The sequence below is a fragment of the Podarcis erhardii genome, assembly GCF_964252035.2.
Source record: "Podarcis erhardii genome assembly, chromosome: 5".
Taxonomy (NCBI): domain Eukaryota; kingdom Metazoa; phylum Chordata; class Lepidosauria; order Squamata; family Lacertidae; genus Podarcis; species Podarcis erhardii.
In genome coordinates, this window is record NC_138509.1 from 29,682,275 (window position 1) to 29,708,852 (window position 26,578).

General features: G+C 41.8%; 1 protein-coding gene across 1 annotated transcript; it reads left to right on the top strand.

The window, feature by feature from the left end:
• Positions 1 to 1,724: 1,724 nt before the first annotated feature.
• On the top strand, positions 1,725 to 25,760 carry LOC309341973 (hexokinase HKDC1). Its single transcript, XM_081862017.1, has 18 exons — positions 1,725 to 2,468; positions 9,713 to 9,875; positions 10,646 to 10,794; positions 11,943 to 12,062; positions 13,177 to 13,272; positions 13,676 to 13,775; positions 14,024 to 14,207; positions 15,253 to 15,408; positions 16,241 to 16,474; positions 17,638 to 17,942; positions 18,432 to 18,580; positions 19,491 to 19,610; positions 20,526 to 20,621; positions 20,918 to 21,017; positions 21,993 to 22,176; positions 22,782 to 22,937; positions 24,389 to 24,622; positions 25,581 to 25,760. Exons 1-18 carry the CDS (start codon positions 2,406 to 2,408, stop codon positions 25,723 to 25,725), a joined length of 2,754 nt encoding a protein of 917 aa, XP_081718143.1. The 5' UTR covers positions 1,725 to 2,405; the 3' UTR covers positions 25,726 to 25,760.
• Positions 25,761 to 26,578: the final 818 nt, after the last annotated feature.

The following is a 26,578-nucleotide window of genomic DNA, read 5'->3' on the forward strand; positions in this document are numbered from 1 at the left end:
GTGGTGAGTAAGAATTGCCACCAGGTGACCATATGAATCACCATCCTCTCTTTTTGCTTTAAAGCACTCCTGTGGCCTCTTTGAGGTTATACAGGAGGTAAATGGGAGTGTCATGCACAGTCTCCTTATTATGTTCCTGAGGTCTGGAGGCTGTGTTTAAGATAGTGTATTAGCATGCTGTTGAATGTTATTGTTGGCTCCCCATCCAAGTTCTCCCTGTCTTCAAAAGACTTTGGGACCACAGAATAAGAGATTGGGCACAGAAGGTGATTGGAGAAGTGGCAAGAGAAGTGCCAAGGAACCTGCCTGATGCAGTGGAAAGAGAGGAGCAGGGCCTGAACTTTTATGTACAAACCTTTGATAGGTTCGTAAAGTGATGTGTCAGGTGGGAAACAGCAACCTTGAGATGGTGGCAAGCTACGAAAGAAAACTCAGGAGGAACATATTTTTTGCAGTCTTAACTTTTACAGACTGAGAATTCTCCTGTAATGTAAATATACATTAGGGGACCCAGGTCTTAATTTTTGACTGCTATCATATCCACCTTTGGTCAGGCAGTAGTGGGTGCCAACTCGTCTGTTGAAGACCAGCATGTTTGAGAAACTTTTCTTGCATTCGTCTCCCCCACTGCCGTTTCCCCATCAGCTGTTTCCCAGGAGGTCATCCAAACAAGGATGACATCGCTGTGCTGCCATTGTTCAGCACTCTGTAGCTGCTGGCCTTTTAATTGAGGGTACAGGGGAACGGAGGATAATGATGCCACTGATGGACAATGAATCCATTGTTCTTTCTTTCTGTGTGCAATTGTGAAGAGGCTGAGAGCAGTTGCAGTGGAGTCTCCGGGTGTCAGTTGCTGGAAATCACAAGTGCAGAAAGTGCTGTGCTCCCCTTGCAGGCTTCCCAGAGGTATCTGGTAGGCTACTGTGAGAACCACATTGGTAGCTCAGTCGGTAGAGCATGAGACTCTTAATCTCAGGATCGTGGGTTCAAGCTCCACACTGGACAAAAAAGATTCCTGCCTTGCAGGGGGTTGGACTACATGACCCTCGTGGTCCCTTCCAACTCTATGATTGTATGAACAGGATTCTGCATTAGCTGGACCGCTGGCCTGATCCAGCAGCTCTCTTCTTATGTTATAATGTTCTATACCATTGCATATGCTAAGCATCAGCCTGAGGGGATGGTGTTTCACTTACTAAGCAGAGCTAATCTAGGGTTAGGAAAGCTTCCTCTTGGGTACACCTTGTCTAGCAGCCACCCACTAGACACAGATCTAGTTCAGCTAGTGGCAAATTCCAGTAAACAAAACTCAAAAGCTGTACTGGCGCCATGCTTTTGGGGCTCTTCAATTTGTTGAGAAGTTATTTCAGCTTTGGAAACTTCACCAGCTATAGGAGGCTGGGGATCGCTCATGTTGTAAGATGTAACTGAGGCTGCCGCTCTCTGGATAGATCAACTTCCTTGGTTATAAGCCACAGGATAGGTTGGACCTAAAGTCGAGTGTTTGTGATGTCCATTATGCCTCTGTCAAAGTACTACACAGCTCAGCTCTTTGTGCTTAGTGGACGATTTCCAGCAATAAGCAAGGCTCCTTTTGCATCTGTTGCTGTCCAAGATCTTAACAGCCATGTTTCTTCACTCTGCTATGGCAGCTCCTAAGCATCAGTGCATGGTTGAAAAATACACATATATATATTTTTGCACAGCTCTTCCTTTCTCAAACTCTTTGAGATCTGGGGGTTGTGTGGCAGACGACTGGCACTTGAGAGCCCACAGGCAAATTATTGCGAAGACTTGCCTAGATGAAACGAAAATGTAGCAGCAGACTGGGAAAATGTGCTTTGCATTGCTGCAGAGTGCCAAGCGGCTGCGTGGCTGGGAAGGAAAGTGTCCTCTATTCCCATGCCGTTCCCAGCAATGTTTCTGAGCGATACAATGCCCATTGAAGTGGCTTGTTTTTACTACTTTTTCCCTAATGGAAGTGTGCCATGCTGTGGAAGATCGTGCTGGGTTTCAGTTAAGCAAAGAAGCACCCATAGCAACTGGTTTGTTCAGGGGTAGAACATTTCCAAATTGGGCCAGTAGCTAATTGTTTCCTTTTCTCTGCTCTTGGCAGTTAGCCACCTGTTCAGTATTAGACTATACCAAGTGGTGGGAGGGACTCTGTGTGTGTGAGGCGGGTGGGGAGAGAGGGGAAGGAGGAGAGAGCAAGAGGCTGGAGATTAATCATTGAACCAACTACACTGAATGGACTTGTTTAGGACTGGCTGCTCTGGGGTTTCTTATTAACATCTCTGCTGGCAAATGGCCCCGGCAAGTGAGTTTTGCTGGCCTCATAGTATATGAATGAGATCTGGAGTTAGTTGCTCACAGCCGTTCCATCAATACTGAGGCATTAGAGAGAAATGTTTGCTGTACACTTAGTGTCGTTTTATTTCACAAAACTAAAAGAGGACCAGATCAAAAAGGTAAGAGTTGGCTGGGCTCGCTGTTTTGACATCAGCTACTTTAAATAAGAGAATTGTTTTTTGACTTGTGGGTTGTCATTAAAAAAAGAAGAAAGTTTTGTGTATGTAGTTACAACATACACTTAGCAAAAATTGGCAGAGGATGAGTTTGTTCAGCTATTTTTAATTTGATTGCACTCTTAGAGGTGGAAAAAATATCTAAGGAAAGGAATCTTGGTGCAAGCAAAGTTCAGAATCTGTGACAAGTACACCTAAGCTAGAATGGTAATTTTTAGATTTAACAACAACAGACTGTCCCAATTATGGAACTGTGCAAGGCTAGAGCTGCTAATCAGGATTTGCAGTCACATAATTAATACTAACATTTTATAAGAGGACAAAGCTGCAGTTTTCTTCCCATGGCTAAACAGGCAGCAATAAATAAATAGATCGTCTTTTTAGAAAACACACCCAGGAAAATTACTGCTACTACAATAATTCTTTTAATAATCAAATGAGCTATAACTTAAACCTAGAGGTTTAGTTAAACATGGCATTAGTTACCAATCTGGGAAAGGCTTTTAGATCTAGTTCTGTGATATGTCTTTCTAAGGTCGTGTTATGAGCCTTCCATCATTCTCTGAGACCTCTGCTCTTCTCTCCTGTCCACCTTCCCTCTATGGTGGAAGAATGCCTTTTAGTCATTCTTCCACCATCATAAAGGAATTCCTAGAAATACGTGTAGGTTGTCACACAACATGTGCCCTAATCTCTTCAGACGATGTCTAAGTGAAGTAATTTCCCTATCTTGTAAACATGAGTCAATGGATTTGTTAAGAGAAAATGTGTACCTTAACATAAAATACGCTTTTTAAAAAACAAGATGCACCCTTGATCAGTCCTGCAAAATTTTTTTTAACATTGATAGTTTATTTTATTACATTTCTATTACACACATTGACTGCCTGTGTCCCCTGCCCTGCGAAGGAGGCTGTCCCATCACTGGTGTCAAAAAAAGTTTCAGCTACTAGTCTAAGCAGCTTCTGCATTGAAATGGAGGAAGCTTCACTTTGTCCTTTGCCTCAGACAGCAAAATGTATTGGGTGGGCCTTTGTATCCCTTTTTCCAGCCAGAAAGCTACCTGAACGACTTAAAAAATGTAATCGATAAAGGCAGCCCCTTGCCCTCAGACCTACAATCTTAAAAAGAAGCAACACAAACGGAAAAGGGATTGGAAGGGAGGAGGGGAAAAAGCAAATCTAGGCATTTGGTCTAAATTTGTAATGACCAGCTAGAATGTAAATATTTCAAGGAGAAGAGGACCCAAAAATTGTGGGTCTGTCAGCAGAGCTGATGGAGAGGCTCTGTGGTCCCATCTTTCTCCTTGGCATTGTCTATCACCTGATGGGACGGCTGCTGTAGATGACATTTAGGTCTGCCCCAATCGCACATAATGTGCGGTCTGGATATAATTTCTAGAAAAATAGGGGGTGCATGTGTATCTGCTATACCTCCCCTGCTTGACCACAGTCTACTCTTTCAGCTGCTTTTTCTCTTCAGCTGAACTCTGATCCTTGGCTCGGCAGAAAGATAATCTTGTGGGGAAGAGGCAGTGAGGAGGGTGCAGCCCCTGCAACCTTCATACCCTCTTCATGTGGTAAACATTAGACATTTTCCCCTGCTTGATATGCACTTCGGAGAAGGCCCAGGTTTCAACAAACAGCTCTGTTGCTGCCATGTGTTGTTTGGTCTTTAGGAGCAGTTGCTTGCTAAACTTACAGCACCACACTGGAGATTAGTGCTACCTTCAAGAACACACGTCCCAACTTTTCCTTCTAGATAGCAGAACAAAATAGTTAATGGGAACATGGCTAATTTGTAATCCCAGATATATCTTGTAATATATTAATTATTACCAGCTTTGGGCCCTGCCGCCATCAATAAATAAAGGCTGCTGAGGAGAAAACCCAGTCTGTTGGTGGAGTAGGCCTTAAACATTTCCTAAGCTTAAATGTTGTCAAGTAACACTGCTAAAATGTTCTATATTATTTTTCTTTCTTTCACTTTCTGTGGTGCCAGTTACAGATAGGTAGCCGTGTTGGTCTGCCATAGTCAAAACAAAACAAATTCCTTCCAGTAGCACCTTAAAGACCAACTAAGTCAGTTCTTGGTATGAGCTTTCGTGTGCATGCACACTTCTTCAGATACACTGAAACAGAAGTTTCCAGACCCTTCTATATAGTGAGAAGGTGGGGAGGGGTATTACTCAGAAGGGTGGTGGGAATGGGTGATTGGCAGATAGCTGTGATGAGCCTGTTGACGACTCTTAACGACTGCAATAGGTCTTACAGGAAAAAGCAAGGGGTGAAAAGGTGAAAAATGGCTTTGTCATGTATAATGAGATAAGAATCCAAGGTCTTTGTTCAGACCAGGTTTCTCCATTGTTTTGAGTTTGGTGATAAGTTGTAATTCAGCAGCTTCTCTTTCCAGTCTATTTCTGAAATTCCTTTGTAGTAAAAAAGGAATTTCAGAAATTCCTTTTTTCAGTTTTACTACAAAGGAATTCAGTTTTACTACAAAGGAATTTCAGAAATAGACTGGAAAGAGAAGCTGCTGAATTACAACTTATCACCAAACTCAAAACCATGGAGAAACCTGGTCTGAACAAAGACCTTGGATTCTTATCTCATTATACATGACAAAGCCATTTTTCACCTTTTCACCCCTTGCTTTTTCCTGTAAGACCTATTGCAGTCGTTAAGAGTCGTCAACAGGCTCATCACAGCTATCTGCCAATCACCCATTCCCACCACCCTTCTGAGTAATACCCCTCCCCACCTTCTCACTATATAGAAGGGTCTGGAAACTTCTGTTTCAGTGTATCTGAAGAAGTGTGCATGCACACGAAAGCTCATACCAAGAACTGACTTAGTTGGTCTTTAAGGTGCTACTGGAAGGAATTTGTTTTGTTTTTTCTGTGGTGCGTTAGCTCAGACCAACTTAAAAGATCTTGTGGGATTTTTATATTTAGAGACCTTTGGTCTAGTGTAGCAAAAATGGCAGTGCAGTCCTACACATATTTACACAGAAGCCCTGTTGAGTTCAGTGGTGTTGTAAATAAAAATATGCCCTTTTCCCTTATGGGGTATCCAAGAGCCCATATAGAGTCCTTACATAGGTTCCCTATTGGTAGGAGAGAATAACAGAGGCCAACCAGAGAATATTGAAGAAGAAGAAGAAGAAGAAGAAGAAGAAGAAGAAGAAGAGTTTGGATTTGATATCCCGCCTTTTACTCCCCTTCAGGAGTCTCAAAGCGGCTAACAATCTCCTTTACCTCCTCCCCCCCACAACAACAAACACTCTGTGAGGTGAGTGGGGCTGAGAGACTTCAGAGAAGTGTGACTGGCCCAAGGTCACCCAGCAGCTGCATGTGGAGGAGCGGAGACACGAACCCAGTTCCCCAGATTATGTGACTATCGCTCTTAACCACTACACCACACTGACACTGACAGCTAGTAAGCTTGATCTTTATTGATCTGTTGCAACAGGGTCTCCCCTCACTCGCAGGAAAGGAGGAGGACCCACAAAAATGCTGTGCAAGGGCTTATAAAGACTTTTGAAATTCCCAACCCCAGAAACATTATGCATACATCACAGAAGGGGTGTAACCTAAGACCACCCCTCAGATACATCCCAGAAAGGGCGGTCTAAAACAGAACATTTGCATGTTGTTTTTCTCCTGTCGCAGTTTATCTCCTGTCTGGCAAGTTACTTGATTGGATTTCCTGGGGAGCCTGGCCATTCTTTTGTAGTGGTAAAATACTTATTTCCTGGGCCAGGTCACAGGCTCACACCCTATTCATATCTTAAATGTGTCCTTAAGACAGGATTTGTGAGGAAAGAGACAATGGGGAGACTTTTCCAGTTTGACCTTGCAGAGAAAACATTTGGTCAGTTTAGGAATCAAAATGGTTCCAGGTTGGCCTTCCTGTGCTGACCTATGTATGTGCGGTTATGAACATTACCGTATATCTAAGACCATAAAACTCCTATCACAGTGGGGCTTACTAAGTAGATATAGAAAACCCCCATTTTGATGGTGATGGTGATAATATTATTATTATTATTAGTGCTGCCATCCACTCTGGGCAGCTTCCAACAAATTATGAAACCACAGTAAGCCATCAAATATTAAAAATATTGCTTTGTCCATAAACTCACTATGTAGGTTTAAGCAAACCACCTGTCCTCAGTCACTCCATCTGCAGTATGTGGTAAATGTGCTGACTTTTACAGCTACACAATGCATGTGAGTTACTTTGAACACAAAATACTTTACAAAGGTTAAGTGTGACTATAATTAAATCTCCCATTTCCATGTAATATCTTCTGAATGATACTCAAACTCATGCCTAGCACAGAATGTCAATTTTGGTTTCTCTTGGTTTCACTCAGTTTCTCATTTTTCTAGTTGTAAGTTCAATTTGCCCCCCCCCCTTTGTTAACAATGTGTTAAAACTCATCAGCATTTTATTGTAAATTTCTGCCAATTTACACATTTTTGTATGTAATCTATGTCCACACTATTTAGTTGGAGAAGCACTAAATTCAAAGAATAACCGTGTTTAGGTTCACATGTGGTTTTGGAAAGGTTCATGTTAAAATCCTAGCTGAACCAAATTCCTTTCCCATCCCTACATAGTGAATAAACTGTGGGATCTGGATACAGACCACTTTCAGGCATCTCAAACATAGCTCTGAAGTATAACACAGAAAGTCACCCCCATTGAGATGGCCCCCTTCTGGGCTCATTGATGCCATTTTGGGGTGGGATTCAACCCCATACCAGCAATCTGAGGTTGTGGAATTGCATTTGTTTGGGAGACCTTGTGCAACAAACCCCCTTCCCCAAAATATCAGACTTTTTGCAAGAAGGAAAGTGATTGGGAAATGTACCGGAAAGTGCGCAACAATACTTGCCTTGACACAACATCATCTAATTGCCTCACAAACAAATCAGAAGAAACACTCGTTAGATAGCCAATGCTGTCAAACAAATCAGGATTAATGCTCACGAAACAGTCTATCTGGAAGCTCCCATAGCTTGCAGCTGTGCACAGAGGCAATACATCTCTTCTCCCCAGTACTTCAGTGACAACATCACTGCCTTATCCAGGGTCCTCCCGACTCTTGGCAGTGTCAGATAGGTTTCCTGTGTTGACATGGGAGCCAGGGAATAATTTCTGCTCATTTGATTTCCAAAGGGAACAAGGAAGGGGCAATATGTCCTCAAATGTGCCCCAGCAGTAGTCGCTGGCTGGCTGAGTGCGGAACAGACCTATTTGTTCAACACCCTTGTAAATAGAATTCCCTTCCCATTAGGTCACTCACATGGCTAGTTTTACTCATGCACCAGACTACCGTCTCTCACATCCATTCTACCTCAATGGTACTTGTAGCCGTTAAAATATAATTTAATTTAGAATAGATTGTTGATAAGGATTATAAAGCTATCTTTTCACTCTGACATGGTATGTTGGATGCTACACATTCCTAGTGCAAAGGAATTCACAAAATGGGCCTCTTTCAAGTCCTAACAAAGCAGCTGTGCTTACCTTTGGATCAAAGGAAACCCACAAGTCTGTGCCAACCTCTCTTGAATCAGACAGCATCAAAAATGTCCTTAAATTTGGCTAAATCATGTCTCAGTGGCTTATTTTCACTTTGCTACCATAGCATCTCACCATCCCTGTTGTGTAGACAGTCCCACGGTCTTCTAGGTTTATCATGTGTTTCCATTTTAATTCCCCATGGGCAGGACTTTTTTCCCAGCTGGAACTGTCCAGAACTCAGTTCCTGTGCCTCTCAGGTGGGCGCCATTGCCATTATAAGAGAACAAGGGAGTTCATGGTGGGTTCTGGCACCTCTTTTTCTAGAGGTGCAACCTTCCAACAGTTTGACTTCACTCCCAAAGGTACACTTCTCCATTGTTTCCTGAGACAGACGGATGCTAGCAATGGTCTCTGTAATTTCCATGGTTAGCATAGCCATTTTGTCAGTGCTAATCCTCTGCTGCTAAGAGGAAAATGTTTCTAAGATCCTTCATTGGATCTCCCTCCCCACTGCCATGCCTCCCAATAAGAACTGGATTTTCTGAATATATATTTGGAAATGAATTTGGGAGGGCGGTTGAAGGGAGGAAGGGAAGACAAAGCATTCTCCCTGATCTGACCTCTGTTCATTGGATTGGCCTGGTTATTTACCCAAGGGTTCGGATGTCAACAACTCAGTAAAGTGAGAAGCAGGATTATTGTTGACACAGATAAAAGCGACAAGATAGCTCAGTCAATCCATAAATGGGGGGAACGACCTGAGGGCAATAACCTCCATTAGGACCAACTGAACGGTCATGAAGAAGTAAGTTTCCAAGATAATAAAAAATGTGATGCATAACAGAAATAAGAGTGAGGAATAGAGAAAGAAAAACATATTGTCAAGGAGGTGCAGGGCCAATGCCAAACTTCAGTGTGATCCCACCTTGGGGCCACTGATGCCAATAAGTGCTCCTGCTGCTGTTGTTTGCCACTGCTACCAAGCCTCCCCTCTTCCTGCTTAGCCCCCAGACATGTTTTAGTGATGGCACTTTTAAATAGTTGCTAAGCTGCTGCTTGGCTCTTTGGAATGAAAACGTGTTTGAAATCTAGGGTTTCTTTGCAGCCTTACATGGGTGGTGGGTGGGTTAAAAGCAGGCGGTGGGAGAATATATATAAAAATCAGCTTATAAGCATCACTGTTACAGTGCGGGATGGTAGCAAAGTCAGGGAACATGGACTTTGAAGAATGTCTAGTAACACTATATTGAACAAAAATATTGGTTTACACAGCTTGCTTGGCTCATGGTTATTCTTTTCAAAAGCAAGGGCAACTAACACAAGGAATTTCTTGCCCTTTCTGTTCCTAGTAGCAACTTACATTTTGAAGTTTCTTTGGGCAAATATGGGTTGTTGATGGAGTGTACACCAATGAGATTGCAAGCGCAGGTCTGTGTACATAGGATGTGTGCATGTATTCTTGCATGTGTGTCGCTACTAGTCAGTGCAAAAAAAAAAAAAGAGGCCACCCTTCTGCAAGGGAAAACTGCTTTAAGGCGTGTGGTTGTTTTTTTAAAAAACACACACAACCAAGCTGTGTATAAATTTTATGAAATAAACACATTTTATTCATAATAACAATTAGTAAAAAATATCTTGAACCTCTTGCCCCAGGTTGATCGGTACTTGTATCACATGCGTCTCTCTGATGACGTCCTCCTTGATTTGATGGCCCGTTTCCAGGCAGAGATGGTGAAAGGCCTGGCAAGAGACACCAATCCAACAGCCACACTAAAGATGCTGCCAACTTTTGTGCGGTCCATTCCTGATGGCACAGGTAAGCAGCCGTTCTGCATTCCTCCTGCCATCGTCAATGATAGCAATGAGGCTATCGATGGCTACTAGCCACAATGGCTATGATTTGTCTCCAGCGTCAGAAGGCAGAACGCCTCTGGATGCCTGTTGCTGTTAATCACAAGTGGAGAGACTCATGTCCTGCTTGAAGGCATCTCATGGGCATCTGGTTGGAGGATGTTGGACCAGATGGACCTTGGGCCTGATCCAGCAGGGCTCTTCTTATTTTCTTAATTTTAAGAGGATCGTTCATGATAGCGGCGCTGAGATTCCCCAAGCCAAAAGCAGAGAGCAAGGAGGCAGTGTGAGGGGAGAATGAAGCTGCCTATCTTCCCCTTCTCCCCTCAAAGAAATGAAATGAATTCCAGGATTGTATAAGCAGGCAGTTAAAGCACAATGAAGGAAAACCAAGATCCTGTGTCCTCTAATTTTGGGCAGAAATTGCAATGCACCAGAGTTGGAACAGGTACTTGCCTTTGGTTGCTGCATGCCAACCTGGGAGTCCAGCAACATCTGAAGGGTCACTGGTTCCCCATCTCTGCTCTAATATCGACCATATCGTACAAATACATTAGACGATCTGTAAGAACCAGACAACACACAATTGTTTTTACGTTGAGATTTCTGCATTGCATCAAGAATGGCACCAATGCCCATGTCTGATCTCTCTACTGAGACCCTGCTTGGGCTCTGATGCAGAGTTACCTGAAGTTTGGAAGACCCAACCATTTCTACCTGTTGTTTGTGTTACAGAAAAGGGCGAATTTCTTGCTTTAGACCTTGGGGGCTCCCGATTCAGAGTCCTAAAGGTCAAAGTGTCTGAAAATGGGAAGCAAAATGTTCAAATGGAGAGTCAATTCTATCCAACACCTAAAGAAATCATCCATGGGAGTGGGACAGATGTAAGTAGCGTATCTTCCTCTGAAACATGCTCTCTGTGAAGAATGTATTCTAAGACATAAAAAGATCCTATTAGCCAATTTTAGTTTTAATATTTGCAAGCTCCCAAGGCATACAACTTTCTCCGGGAATAGTTATTCAGAGCACCTCAATGGATGGCAGCTGCATCTGGAAATGAGCATGGCTTACTAAAAGTCAACCAAACCATGGCTGCCACATGCTGAGAATATGCATTAATCTTTAGCAAACCAGTGACAATTATGGGATGATAGATGCATAGGAAACTGGGGGATAATAGATATGCTGATATAGGATACAGAGGCTATGGCTGCATTCAGACGCATTATTGTGTTAGTTTTATGAGTTATAGCGCTAGCACTTCTGCCCCAAATTCTAACTTTCCTTTCACACCACAATACCCTGTTGTGTTTTGATCACTATACTGCCACGATCTACTAAATTTTAAATGGCAGGAAATAACAGTATGCCAGGATACTGTCCCAAATTTCATCACATGGGTATCAGTGAAAACAACAGGGAAGCTACAGAGCACAAATTTCCCGAGGTTCTCCTAGTTAATATGCAAACAGATTTTATTTTTCTGGAGAAAATTAAGAGGGAATTGAGTGCTAAACTTCTGCTAGATTCCACTAGATTTCACAAAATATGAAAACTGACAGGTAAGGAACTGTTGGGAAGATGAGATAAAGTACCCTCTGAATTAGGGTTGCTATATTTCAATAAGTGAAAATCTGGAAGCAAAGGTTATTGAGCTTTTTGGGAAAAATTGGAACAACAACAAAATGGACGTTTTTGATCCGTTTTTTTCAGTAAAATTGCCAAAAATGGCACTGCTGACATGCAGTGCCCTATGACATTTCTGCTGATTTCAGCCCAGACACTGCTTCCGAGAGCAATATTCCAAGAAATTCTGGACATATGACAACCCTACTCTGAATGCAGCCTGGTTTATGCTGACCTTGTGATAATGTACCTTAGGCTTTTTTGTTATCATATTGCATAGAAAATATAACCATTGTTAATTATAGGCATTGCATTACCTCCTATTCCATTTGAGCCATACAGAGCCTGCATTGTATTCTACTAGGTAATATATAATAACTCACACTTCCCCCCTATTTTGATGCAGCTGTTTCAGTATGTAGCTGACTGTCTTGCAGACTTCATGGAGACAAAGAATATAAAGCATAAGAAATTTCCTCTTGGCTTTACCCTATCTTTTCCTTATATACAGAGAAAATTAGAGGAGGTAAGACCAATGTTCTTTATGGCTTTGTAACCAGGGTGAATCTTCTCCCAAATTATTAACCAAGAGCTCCAGAGCTGAGAAGCTGCCATTAGCAAGCAGCAGGGGCTCTCCTGAAATGCCACTTTGCCCATGCTAGGAAGGTATAGAATTCGTTATGCAGAGAATATAGCTTTGCAAAAGCGTGCCTTATATCTGCTGGCTGTGACACTAAGTATATAAATTAGGTGTAGATTTTTTGCTTCTAAAACTCAGGGGCTGAGAGTGTGATGGGATGGGAATAGCAGTTGTGCAGAGACAAGAATACTAGGACAAGGCACTGCATGGGACTTGGAAAGCAGGAAATATGAGTCCTGCTGCCTTGGGAAAACCTGAAAGTGCATAAAGATAGGCAAATTTGTCAATTTCAGTTTCCTTCAGCTTTCTGTTTTCCGAGTCAGTTTTCCTCATTTCCATTTTTTAAATCCTTTCGAAAATTCATCAGCATTATATATCTCCCAATGTACAATTTTTTGTATGCAGTTTTGATTAATGTTTTGATGAAGGGAGGCTCGCCTGGTGCCTTCATTATACATCTTTAGGTGCCAGGCGAAAGCATTCCTCTTCAACTAGGCCTTTGGCTGATTAACACCCTATATCCTTTTTCAATGTGTTCCAGTTTTTATTGTGTATTTTGTGCTTCTATCCTGTATTTTTATGCTGTGAGCCACCCTGAGATATTTGGATGAAGGACTGTATACAAATAATAATAATAGACACATTTTTCAAGCGATTTCTCCAAAGATAATCAATTTCTGTATTTCCCCCAAAATATATGGATTTTATACTACTTCTGCCTCTTGGCATATCTGTCCAATCAAATACTTGATGCTTTAAAAATGTTTTAAGGTTTTATACACTGTTAATTTTTTATTAATATTTAAAATTAGAGCAAAACAATACATTACATCACAAACTACCGGTAAATTATAGTAAATATGTTACACCAGTCCATGCATAAACTAGAGAAAGAAAAAATAACACACACAAAAATAGGCTCTCTCTTTCTGTTTTATATGCCACTCTTTAAGCCATGCTGCACACATTGTTAATGGATAATTGCTTCTTTTATTTTAAGGGTATACTGATTTCTTGGACAAAGCATTTTAAAGCCAGAGGAGTTCAGCAGACAGATGTGGTGAAATCTCTCCAGAAAGCCCTCAGAAAACACCAGGCAAGTTGAGATTTAAGATTTGTTTTTAATAATCTGATTGCATTAAAAAAAGCTGACATTTTCTAGCAGTTCTGGTGTACAAGCTGGGACATTGGCACATACCACATGTCGCGCTCTGCAGGAAAAAAACCTGCCCAATTCAAACCTACAGAATTGTTATTGCAGAGCTTTTTCCTTCCTTGAAGTAAATGAAAGAACTTGGTTCAGCTTGTGCATTTCATCAGAGTATAATGGTCTGTCTGTCTGAAACTTCTAGGTAGTGGTGATATGCACCTCCACTTTGAAATTCCCATCTCTAGGTATTAAGCTGATTTTGTTTTTGAAAACATTGTGGTTCTTATTGACTAAGAATCTGAATATGTATTATTTTGACTTTACTGGTATGTTGCATTTGCCTCATTAGGACATTGACGTAGATATCTTGGCTTTGGTAAATGACACAGTTGGAACGATGATGACCTGTGGATACGATGATCAGCGATGTGAAGTTGGTGTCATTATTGGTAATTCTATATCTTTTTTTTACCAGAGGCAGGGCCAATCTGTCTTAAGATAAAGTGAGTATTCTGGGAATATAGAACAGTTGAGCCCATGTGGCATTGCACAAGGCATAGAAAATAATTTTTTCTTAGAAAAATTCTATTTTATTTTATTTTTAAATTATGATTATGTGTTTCTTCTTAATTAATTATGTGTTTCTTCCCCCCTTCCCTTCCCCCAACAACCTCCAAAATGAATCCGCTGGACTCAGGAACAGGCACAAATGCTTGCTACATGGAGGAAATGGGCAATATTGACTTAGTGGAAGGTGATGAAGGAAGGATGTGCATTAATACCGAATGGGGAGCCTTTGGAGATGACGCATCACTGGATGACATCAGGACAGAGTTTGACAAGGAGATTGATTTGGGCTCTTTCAATCCTGGAAAACAATTGTAAGTTTAGTCATCAGCTTGGGATAAGGCATCTTTCTAGTATTGTAGATATTTAGGCATGTGCACAATCTCAAAACAACCATGAAATAACATTGGGACAGAGGTAGCATTGAATATATTAAGTGGCAGGCAAGTACCGTGAAGCGCCGTTGATACTATTTAGGAGGAGCGTTTTGGCCAAGAATCTGGTTAAATCCTAAATCCCCAGCGGTTTAGTATCCTTCCAGTGATTGTTTGGGGGAGGCGGGGTGACAGTGAGAAACTGGGCCCAAAGGAAGTGCCTTTCTCTCTGACCCCAAACACATTCCTAACTGTACTTTCACAGAAGGGTGCTGTTAAGTTGTGGGCGAACATATCAGACGACACAGCGATTCTTCCAAAGCAGCTCTTTATTTGTAATCTGGAACAGAACTGAACTTAGGAGCTCAATCAGCCTGCTTATATACAGCTCCAGAACAATGTAACTGTTGCCATTTTCTAAAACTATCCAATCACTGAACGTCACTTTTGATCCTTCATTTGCATACAAACTATCCAATCACTGAACGTCACTTTCGATCCTTCATTTGCATAACTATCTATAGTATCCCCCTGCTGGCCTAGGGTGAGATCTTCAGTACATAACACGTGCTGAATGGCCCATGTTAAATAAATTGTGTGTGGTGCAGTGTGTGTGTTCTGAGTTGGGAGTTTTTTCTGAGTCCTTCCCCCATTCCAGCAGTAACTTAACTGCAAAGAAGAGGAGGGGGCGGATAAAAGAATAAAGAGTCCTTTGCTGCCATCTTTCTTTCCACAATCCTTTGTGGATCTCTAGCAGCAGTAGTAGCAATAGGTAATCATGATAACAATAATGATTGTAATAGGGAGCACTTCCAGACAGAGGATTAATATTACAAATGAGTCATTGGGAACACTGAGAGATCTCCTTTTTTTGGGGGGGGGGGAATTTACTGGATTTCTCCCAAGAAATGTAAATCTAATTCTTTATTAGAAAGCATGAAATGCCCTTGATGCTTTCTGACAACAGCTTTCTGTTGAATTGCAGGTTTGAGAAGATGATTAGCGGTTTGTATTTAGGAGAACTTGTAAGAATTATCCTTCTGAAAATGACAAGGGAAGGTTTGCTTTTCAACGGGAAGTTGTCAACAGCTCTCTGCACCAAGGGCAAGATTGAGACAAAACACATTGCTGCCATGGAAAAGTAAGAGGCTTTAATCTGTCCATCAGAGAGTTTTCTGTAAGTGCAGCTTCCGTTCTACAATTTGTTCAAGCATTGATTTTGGGCAGCTACTCTGCCTTCAAAGCTACTCTGCTTTGGTGAGGCCAAACGCTTGCAGATGTTATTTAGGGCAGCCTCTTCCTCCTTCTTGCTCCATAGATCAGACCAGGTACGATGAGATTTCAGATAGGGTGGACAGTCAATCACACAAAAGCAGAACATGTTGCTGCAAAAAATAGGACACAGCTTTGCATGTAATCTGCATGTACTAATTGGCATGTATAGATGCACCTTTAGAAATTACCATGATTTAAATAGAAACATAGTACATCTCAGGACAGTAGGGATGATGGTGGCCAAGGGTCTGTTGACCAGGTAGAAACTGCTGGTGGGCAACTGCAAGACCTCTGCTCTCTTTTATTATGATTTCTTGGCTGTGTACATTTAAAGCACATGACTTCCTCCAAAGAATTCTGGGAGCTGTAGTCTGTCAAGGGTGCTGAGAACTGTAACTCTATGTGGGGTAAGCTACAGCTCCCAGGATTCTTTGGGGGAAGCAACGCACTTTAAATGTATAGTGTATATGCAGTCTTTATCTTTAATTCGATTTGGACCAGATAGCCCTTCTGATAGAAGATGCCTTCAAATAGAGGACTGTCCTCTGCAAAGTAGGACATATGCCCCCCTACCTTCAGAAATTTCTGGCCTGCTTACTGGTTCCATACAGAAAGTGGTTCACTGCTGTCTCCCTCTCACTACTAAAAGCTGAAGTGATTTCCTCAGGCATGTTTCTGATTCCTTTGTTTCGGGTTAGGTATAAAGAAGGCTTGAGCAATACTAAAGAAATTCTGACAGAACTGGGCCTGGCTCCATCGGAGGATGACTGCATTGCCGTTCAGCACGTCTGCACTGTTGTTTCATTTCGCTCAGCAAATCTCTGTGCTGCAGCTTTGGCAGCGATACTCACACGCCTCCGTGAAAATAAAAAGGTTGCAAGGCTCCGAACGACAGTGGGAGTTGATGGGACGCTGTATAAGACACACCCTCAGTAAGTCACATCAAAGTAGGTAGGGTTGTCATGCCTGGGGAAATTATCATTGCTCATCTGCATATGATAATTAATTTAAGGGTATACAGTCATCTAGCAATCATGATGACTATGAGCCAAGTTGCCTTTGAAAAAGGGTCAGAAGAATTCATGAGCTGTCAACACTTATTGGCTGCGACAGCTATACATAACTTTAATGTATCCCATAATGTTTGTCCACTGATAGAAGACTCTTTGATCTGGCGGAGGCTTCCATTGGCAGAATGGAATTAGAGGGGCAATTCCCCCCCCCCCTTCAGAAGCAACATGGAAGATGGTGTGGAGGCTGCGGTGAGGAATCGGCAAAAATGTGCCTCCTTTGCCATTATAGTGACATAAGCATCTGCTGGATCAAAGAACTAACTGTTAGTAGAAGGGCACCAGTAGAAGGGATACAACTTGATACAGTATTTCTCTGGTTACCAGATGCTGTAGTCAAACTTGAGCAAATGGCTATTGCTATTAATGCCTAACTGATGAGCTTTCCACAGATATTTGGCTGGCCACTGTTTGATATTCTGATCTAGCAAAGCTTTCTACTTTGTTCTTGATTAAAACTGCCCTCAGAGGCACCGCTTGGTCAGCAAAAAACTAGCCTAAATAAGATCTCATGGAACTTCAGAAGAATGGTCTGGCAGTGGTTATTGCCAGGGAAGTCTGTGGACAGCTCTCCGTGATTCTGTTTCCCTCACACGTCCTGCTTTTGGCATGGATTTAGGGCGGTTTAGGTGGTTCCACCAAGCTGAGGGGGTGCAAAATTGAGATGATCCATAAGTAAGAAGAACCATTGATGGTGCCATATTTTGGCCTCACACAGGGCACAATTTTCTGAAAAATTATGGAAGTCTGCCGCTGCTTATGGACTTTCCATTGGCATCTGGTTGGCCAATGAGGGAAACAGGATGCTGAGAGGAGGGAGTAGGTAGGCCTTTGACTTGATTCATCAGAGATCTTTTCTTTTGTGCTCATGAACTGTGTGGACTTGAATCAAAAGGATTTCCTTGATCTGTGAAAGTGCTAAGCGGCTTAAGGGAGAAAGCAATTTAGCGCAATGGTGTGTGTTCCCTTGTATTTTATTGTGCACACAATATTTGTAAGCATTTAAAAGACCTTTTTGGCTTTAGGTATGCTAAGCGTCTCCATAAAGTAGTCAGAAGGCTGGTGCCCAACTGTGACGTTCGATTTCTGCTGTCGGAGAGTGGCAGTGGGAAGGGGGCTGCGATGGTAACTGCTGTTGCGTACAGACTCTTATCTCAGCGCAAACAGATCAACGAGGTCCTGAGCCTCTTCAAAATAACCAAAGAGAACCTCATAGGTGTGAAAACCAGAATGAGGGCAGAACTGGAGTATGGCCTGAAGAAAGAAACGCATCCTACAGCCACTGTGAAAATGCTGCCCACATTTGTTTATGGAACACCAGATGGAACAGGTAAGGACCCAGAAAAGCTAATCTAAAACAAAGGGGAAGGTCGATGCAGATTGGTTTCACTTATTTGACTATGTTAACAGGGGATCTTCCCATATCCCTCCAGCTTCTCATTCTTTGTTATGGTTATACCATCTGATATTCCAGGAACAAGATTGTAGTTTGGTACATTGGTTTGCTTTTATTTTATTTCACAACTCTGAATTTTTCTCTGTTACTGACCTGGTTTTTCCAGTGTTTACATGCTCTTGTACGTAACAAAAAAATAAATAAAAAGCTTTTAAAAAGAGAGAGAGAGGAGGTAATAAAAACAACAGATAAGTTCACAGGAACCCCAGAAAGCAGTGAACATGTTTGAAAAGTGATTTATAATTTTTTTGAACAAGAAGCTCAGAGTCAGCCAGTTTGATTTGGAAATTCCAGAAGCCTTTCTGTCCAACAGTTAGGAAGGAAGACTTCAGTCAGATTAAAATGCTGATTTTTCTGTTGCAGAAAATGGAAAATTTCTGGCCCTTGATCTTGGGGGAACAAATTTCAGAGTTTTGCTTGTAAAAATCAGAAGTGGAAGAAGCAAATCAGTCCGAATGTACAATAAAATCTTTGCCATTCCTTTGGAAATTATGCAGGGAACAGGTGAAGAGGTAAACTAAAACAAACCACTTATTTATTTTTATTGAACCTGTGGAGGGAATGCGGTATTTACTTGCTTACTCTGTAATAACAGAACCCAATTCCCACTCCAGTGGTTCTCCTAAACCCTTGCCACTGACAGCATTCAGTCTCACTTATTCCTTCTAAACCCTTAACTTACCAATAAACCAGTGACTATGGGGTACAGGCATGATACAAAGCCAATCAGATATAGATATTATATGTAAAGTATTTACATTTATTCGCAACAAGATTATTAAGTGCACAAGCTTATCTGGTTACTTTAAGATAGTATTGTATATTTAAATGTATACACTTTCTTGTCACTTTAAATACCAACAGCTTATCTCCAGCTACTTTGAGTTTGACCTCACCCCAAAGGCGCACTCCTGCATTGTCTCCTGAGACAGATAGATGCCAACAACAACAATATCCAGCTATTAATGTTAAATTAAGATAGCTTTAAGGAAGCAGTTAGTTACCTTATGAAAGCGTTTAGCAAAACTGCCCTTTTATTCTCTCCATCCCAGTTAAGTCCCATTAATGCTATAACAGAGGACTCCCCCCCCCAAAAAAAAACCCTTTACTGATTTACTGAAGTGCAGGTGTGTCTTGCTGTGTTGCTATTGAAATCTTCCCTCTGGTGATCCTGCCAGTCACAAGCGACCAACATGCCAAGCTGCTCCTCACTTCTCCCCGCCCCCCAGTGCAGATTGGGTCTTCCCTTGCCCCTTCAGCCTAAGCCAAACAATTAAGCTATCCCCAGCAAGCCTTTGGCCATTCCACCTGCCACTCAGACCTTCCTTTGACATTCCCCAGTACTTGTCCTCCACTACCTTCTTCTGACTCGACTCCACAAACATAAAGAACTCCAATAATATTCTCTTTCTTCCCTTCTAGCTGTTTGATCACATTGTCCAGTGCATTGCAGACTTTTTGGAGTACATGGGCATTAAGGGTGCCCGACTTCCTCTTGGCTTTACTTTTTCCTTCCCCTGCAGACAAGCATGTATTGATAAGGTAAGGAGGGGAGCTGAGATTTGACATGCTGTTTCGTTTCCTCTTTTAATTTGGGTTAATCTTTGCAGAATTTTCCATAGAAACATTTCTTTATTGTTTTTTTTTATTCCCTTCCCTGTGGACTGACAAGAGTTTTATCACAGGTTTTACCAGAGAGTGTATAAAATTGAATTAAATGTTAAACAAAAAACAATCTCATTCTTACACGCACTTAGGCAGATTTACTTTGGACAAGGCATGCTTGACACAAGGCTGCTGATGCATAGAGCAGCTCATGGAGAGTTAAAGCAAATTATTAAGGATGTCTGGAATAAAAAACAATTCAGATTGGGCCCAATGTATATGTTTTTTCTGCACTGAAAAACCACTTCTATATTGTCAGAGGCTTTGTGTTACAACAATAACAGAAGTGGCTGTCAGTTTGAATTGCATGACCACTTCTGATACCGGTGTTGCATCTCTGTCAGGGATGCTGATACAGGAAGTAATCAAACCATCCAGCTTTCTGTTTCAGCCATGGCCAGCCAGTTACTTATGGCACCTGGCATACCGTGAAGTACCACTGGTTTAAACTTCCCAACGCTAAGTATGTAACAGGCTGCCTTGGGAGTTGGCAAGCTCTCTTTTGCATGAGAGTGTACATTTGGAAGGGATCTTAGAGATAATCTTGTCTGGACTCTTGCTTGATGCAGGAAACCCACAACGACAGAGTGTATAGCCCTCCTGCTCTGTTCCCTGAAGCATCCCCCTCTATCAGAAAGGGAGCATTTTGGTATTTTAATATTTCCCCAAAATGCAATATGTTGAACCAAGCTCCTCTTGAAAGGGTAATCCAACTTTTAAGTGTTCTACCTGTTTTTCTCCTCTTGGTGTAAGCATCTTTCATTTATTGATTGTATGACTTCCCCACTTTAGGGAACTCTTGTTGGGTGGACAAAAGGGTTCAAGGCAACAGACTGCGAAGGAGAGGATGTTGTTGATATGCTCAGGGAAGCTATCAAACGAAGGAATGTAAGTACCATTGTGGGAAAATCTCCCAAAGGTTCAAGCACCAATCCTTTGCTATGACAGTAGTATAGAACTGAATCTCAGTTATCCAAATGTAGCTCTAGGTGCTGCAAATACTCTAAATGCATTCAAAGGTGTTGGTTTCATTTTGTGGGCTCCTTCGGATATCCTTTTTATTGTGCTTTCATGATGATAGATAGTATAAAGCTAGTGCTTAGTGCACAATACATCCAAGGGTGTGTATGTGTTTATTTGTTTTTCACTCTTTGCACATTCATAAAATCAGTTTTTTATTTCAGGAATTTGATCTGGATATTGTAGCTGTGGTAAATGATACAGTCGGGACAATGATGACCTGTGGCTATGAAGACCCAAATTGCGAAATCGGCCTCATTGCAGGTAAAAAGCAATCCTGTAACACTTGTGTATGGATGCTCCAGGATGTGGCAGAATAAGATTTGTAACCAACAGTGAAATGATACGCTAAAATCTTTTGGGAGATGGAATCTTGGTCAACTTGCTGTTTTTGGGGATGGATTCTTGTGGGCAAGGAGGGGAGAACCTTTGGTCCTCTGGATGACATTGGACTCTAATTCCTATTGGCCCCAGTCAGCATGGCCAATAGTCAGGGATGGTGGAAATTATAGATGATGGGAATTACAGTGAGCCTTGACGGGAATGATGGAAACTAATAATGTTATGAGCAATACGGATGAGGAGAGAAAGGGAGACAAAGTGTTGCATGCCACCTAGTGGTATGAGGTATACACTGCATCCCAAGCTATAATATGAACCTTAGTTACCTAAATATAGGGCATAAAATTGATTTAGTTTGCATTTAAAGGTAACCCTACCCAAGTCACAGTTTTTGAAACAATATACAAACTGAAACATAGCCGCTGTTTGAAATTCGCACAACTTTGAATTTTGCAAAGCCAGGTAATGTGTACAGAAATGTAAATATTGCAGTAAAGTGTGTGTTTACCTGCATATATTATTGAAAAGAAAATACCAACATGCAAAACATAATGGAAAACTGCTTTGCAAAATTGTGTATATTAACATTGCTTACAAAGATATGTCTGTTATGAGAAATTCACAGTAAAATGCTCCTGAATTTTCATGAGCACTTAGTGGTTTTTTTAAGTGGGGAATTAAACTTAAGACTAGAAACATGAGAAACTGAGTGAGTAAAACAGAAGTTGACAGATTTGCCTGCCCCTACTTTTAGCCCCTAAATTTTATCTCCCGCTTAGAGAGAAAAAGTAAACTTCTTCCAGGAAATGTTTTTTTTCCCCATTTCCCAGGTCTTTGTGCTTCTCCTGGTGGTTGCTTTAAAGGAATAAAATGCACATTTCTCTTTCTTCCTTCCAGGGACAGGCAGTAATGTTTGCTACATGGAAGACATGCGTAATATAGAAATTGTAGAAGGAGACGAGGGCAAAATGTGCATCAATACAGAATGGGGAGGATTTGGCGACAATGGCTGCATAGATAATCTCAGGACAAAATATGACAAAGAAGTGGATGAGGGGTCATTGAATCCTGGAGAACAGAGGTAACAGTCTGTGTTTTATTGCTATTGCAATGTCTTCAGGACATAGGTAGGAATGGCAGATAATTCTATTAGAAAAGGAGGTGGAAATAGTGGTTTGCGTGTTCATGTGTAGTCAGGAATAGAAATCACTCAAGTAAACACAGTTGGTATTTGTTCACATCATCATCACAGCTGTTTTTATGTCCACAAACAGTACAACAGTAATAACTTTTTTACATTGTTTTGATGTTTCCTTGACACTGAAACGAATGTAAGTTATGTAAAGTATGTTAAGTAGCAGACAATGTAGTGAATGTTATTACATTCAGTGGAAACCAGATTGTGATGAGCACAGGTTGGAATGGAAATCACAGTTTCTTCCATTCCTAGGCATATATGAACTTTGAGTAATCTTTCCACTTAAGAACACGCCTGCTATTCCACTTTAAAACACCTTACAAAGCATGAGTCTGTTGCTGTCGTGTTTATTTCTATCCTAAGAGTCAACGCACATGTTCAGAAAAGGCATGTGGTATGCACAGACTATATCCCAGGCCCCATTTTTGCATACGTAACTGAAAATGTGTTAAATGTTGTCCAAATCCTTTTTCTTTTTTCTGTATAAGGTATGAGAAAATGACCAGTGGAATGTATCTGGGTGAAATAGTGAGACAGATCTTGATAGACTTGACTAAGCAAGGACTTCTCTTCCGGGGTCAGATTTCAGAGCGGCTGAGAACAAGAGGAATATTTGAAACCAAATTCCTGTCTCAGATTGAAAGGTAAAACAATGTGTTGTACTAACAGAGTATTTTCCCCACTGCCTGCCACTTTCACACATATCAGACTAGTGAGAAGCAGCTGAATGTTTGCAGCTTTGTAAATATTTTAAACACCATAAGAAAATAATACAGTTGGGAAAAAGAAGTGTTGGTTGACTGAGATGCTGAACCCTGTTACTTAGGGCCATCTGCAGTTCTATAGTGAACAACTTTACTTGGGTTTTACTGGGTGTGAATGAACCCAGTGTATTTCAAACATCAGTATCACACTGCTTTCAGCAGTAAAGTACTTCGTATCTGTACTGTTTGCACTGTCGCTTCATAAACTTTAAGTGATCCTTTCTGCTTTGTCCTCAGATTGGAGGGGGTGGAAATGAGCAGCTATTCCCTATGCCCTTGGATTGAGTGAGCATGGATGATGCTAATTTTGAAAAGTACATTTCACCCATGAGAGCTAAAATAGTAGCATTCTGCTTTTAAACTAGTGTCTGCATTCAGACAATTAAATCTTGGCTGAATAAGCCAAAGTATCAAGAAATGTTTTTCCCACTCAGCTTTTTCTCTCCTCCCTTTGAGGTGCAAGCAAGGAAACAAGGAAAGTCTTTAGTTATTTATCATAATTCCCTGTTTAGTCTGAACAGGGTAATGATGATTGCCACTTCATAACATGACACAGGGCTGGCCCACCCATGAGGCAAAATGAGGCGACTGGTGGCTGTGTCCACAGGGGCAGCAGATCCTGAAATAGATCTCCCCCCCCCCCACCTTGTTCCTGTCGCAGATCTTCACTCACTGCTTCTTCCCTAGCAGGGAGGAGGGGTGCCATTTTGTAGTTCACCTCAGGCACCAAAATGTCCTAGGCCGGCCCTGACATGACAGGATATTAAACCGTGGAGCAAACACATTTCCACAAAAGGTCAGACTTTTTGCAATACAGTCGTACCTCTGGTTACCAACTTAATTTGTTCTGGAGGTCCGTTCTTAAGCTGAAACTGTTCTTATTCTGAGGCGCACTTTTGCTAATGGGGTTTCCTGCTGTGCGCATGAACCTCTGGCATGCAATTTCTGTTCGCATCCTGGGGCAAAGTTCGCAACCAGGAGCAGCTACTTCCGGGTTAGTGGAGCTCGTAACCTGAAGCATTTGTAACCAGAAGCGTTCATAACCAGAGGTACCACTGTAAAGGAAGTGATAGGGAAATGCAGCAGAAAGTAGAAGTGCCCCTTGTGATTTAGGCTCAGGCAGTAGGAGGAGTAGAGGGGAAAAACCTGTTCATCTATCAACTTATTTAGAAAAAGTAGGGGCATGGTCACAGATGGGAGGGAGTAGTGCTGGAAAAGTGTGTCCCTGCAAAGGACTTTGTGTCTTCTTACACCAGTGCTGCCTTCCAGTACATTTGGCCCTAGCTCTGCGTCCTAACCAGAAGTGCCTGTTGTGTTTTGGCTGAGTGTAGTGACCGGCTTGTCCTACTTCAAGTAAGAAGAATCTTGCAGCAGCTTGGGCTTGACAGCACTTGTGATGACAGTATCATTGTAAAGGAAGTTTGTGGCTCTGTTTCCAAGAGAGCAGCCCAGCTGTGTGGGGCCGGGCTGGCGGCTATAGTGGAGAAGATACGGGACAACAGAAATCTCGAGCACTTAAAAACCACTGTAGGTGTGGATGGCACCTTATACAAACTACACCCACAGTGAGTACACAGCATCCCCATTGTTGTTTTGCCTTGCAGAATTGACCGATTTTTTAAAGATAATATTCTGCTTAGTTAATGGGGATTAAAAAGGTTGGGGAAAAGAGAAATTGCCACAATGCTGTTTCAGTTAGCCCTATTACAGTTGCTTGAATAAGATTGTAATAAAGAGCTGGGGAAAGTTCTGCTTTGAATGGGCTACAGGCCCCTCCAGAGAGATGGATGATTTTCTGAAGGTCTTCTGCAACATGTCATTGATGGGAAGGGCCATAGCTCAGTGGTAGAGCATTTGTCTTGCATGCAGAAGGTCTTAGGTTCAATCCCCAGCATGTTTGGTAAGGCTGGGAGAGAATCCTGCCTGAAATCCTAGACAGCCACCACCAGCTAGTGCAGACAATACTGAGCTAGATAGCCCAATGGTCTGACACGGTATAAGGCACCTTCCTATGTTCCTGTGCAATATGGACGCATTAGTGGTGGATTTGTACTGGACTATCCACACCACATTGAGCTTTATTAGCTGTTCTGTGCTGCTTCCTCAATGCTGCACCCCAGGGCACCCCTCTACTTCCCCTCCCACTTATATTAGTGAAAACTTTCCATGGAGAAAGCTAAAGAGCTGTACTTGCAGATACAGTTGAAGTGAGAGAAGAACCTGCCCTCTTGCCCCTGATGCTGGTTGACTTACCTGTCGCTAGGAGCAGGATCTGCCAGGGGGTACAAGGTGTTTTGTGAGTGCAGAGCATAGAGAGAGAGAGAGAGAGAGAGAGAGAGAGAGAGAGAGAGAGAGAGAGAGAGATTTTGACTGGATTACTGTCAATCCTTACAATGTAAAAGCCCTCCCTCTGTATTCTCCTGTCCCTACCCATCATAATGACAGGCATTTTGCCAGTTAAGAAATAAACAGCAGTGTGCAATCATTGCATATATTTTTTTGCTTTGTTTTTCCTCTCTTTAGCTTTTCTAGAATCTTGCAAGAAACGGTAAAAGAACTGGCGCCTCAATGTGATGTGACATTCATGCTGTCTGAAGATGGGAGTGGAAAGGGAGCTGCCTTAATTACTGCTGTTGCAAAAAGAGTGCATAATGTTGCTGAAAATTAAGTGGACATGCAGGCATCTGTGTGTAGCAGTGATTTTTTTAAAAAACCAACCGAAGCAGTAGTTCAAAAGTGGTGCACACTTCTGTGGCCCAGAGTTAGCCAATGTTGTGGCCTTGAGATGCTGTTGGAGTAAAACTCCCATTGTCCCTGGCTGTCGGGACTTGTCATTCAACAGTCTCTGGAAGGCACCAAGTTTGGCCACTCCTGTTTGTATCCTGATGGTTGGGCAGCTGTGCAAACAGAAAGCAGTTTTTCTTGCCAAAACTGAGGCAGGTGTTGGCGCATCTGAACATAGTTTTCCATAAGTTGTCATGTTTAGAGATACAACAATATACTTGACATTTCTGTGTTATGCTCATAATATAAAACAGCCAGGCCATATAAATGTAACTATTTTGTCAACTATTTTAAACATATTTATATGTTCTACTGCTCCCTTTCCCACCCATGTCCTTTCGCATTCACGTCTAAATATCCTTTGTAATGTACAACTCATAATTTGGAAATAGATATTATGTCCTTGTATAGGTATCCTTGGATAGGCATGTGCCGAGAGCTGGCACTATTGTTTTACTTTTTATTGTTTCTTTTAGAAAAAGAAATTAAAAAGTCTGATGTGCAAAAGGTAATCAATCCATGTTCTTTTTCAAACAAATTGTTGTGTTTAATGAGTTGCTCGCAGTTGGCGCTGCTTGGGATGGAAATCTAGGCCCTTGTAGAAGGAGAGAAGAGAGATGGTCGGTCTGCACCATTCCACTTGGTAATCTGAAAATAATAATCTACTGACTGCCCACAGTAATATGCAGTGTGGCTCAAAGACTTTTTATGACCCCACTTTACACTTTAAAAATCAA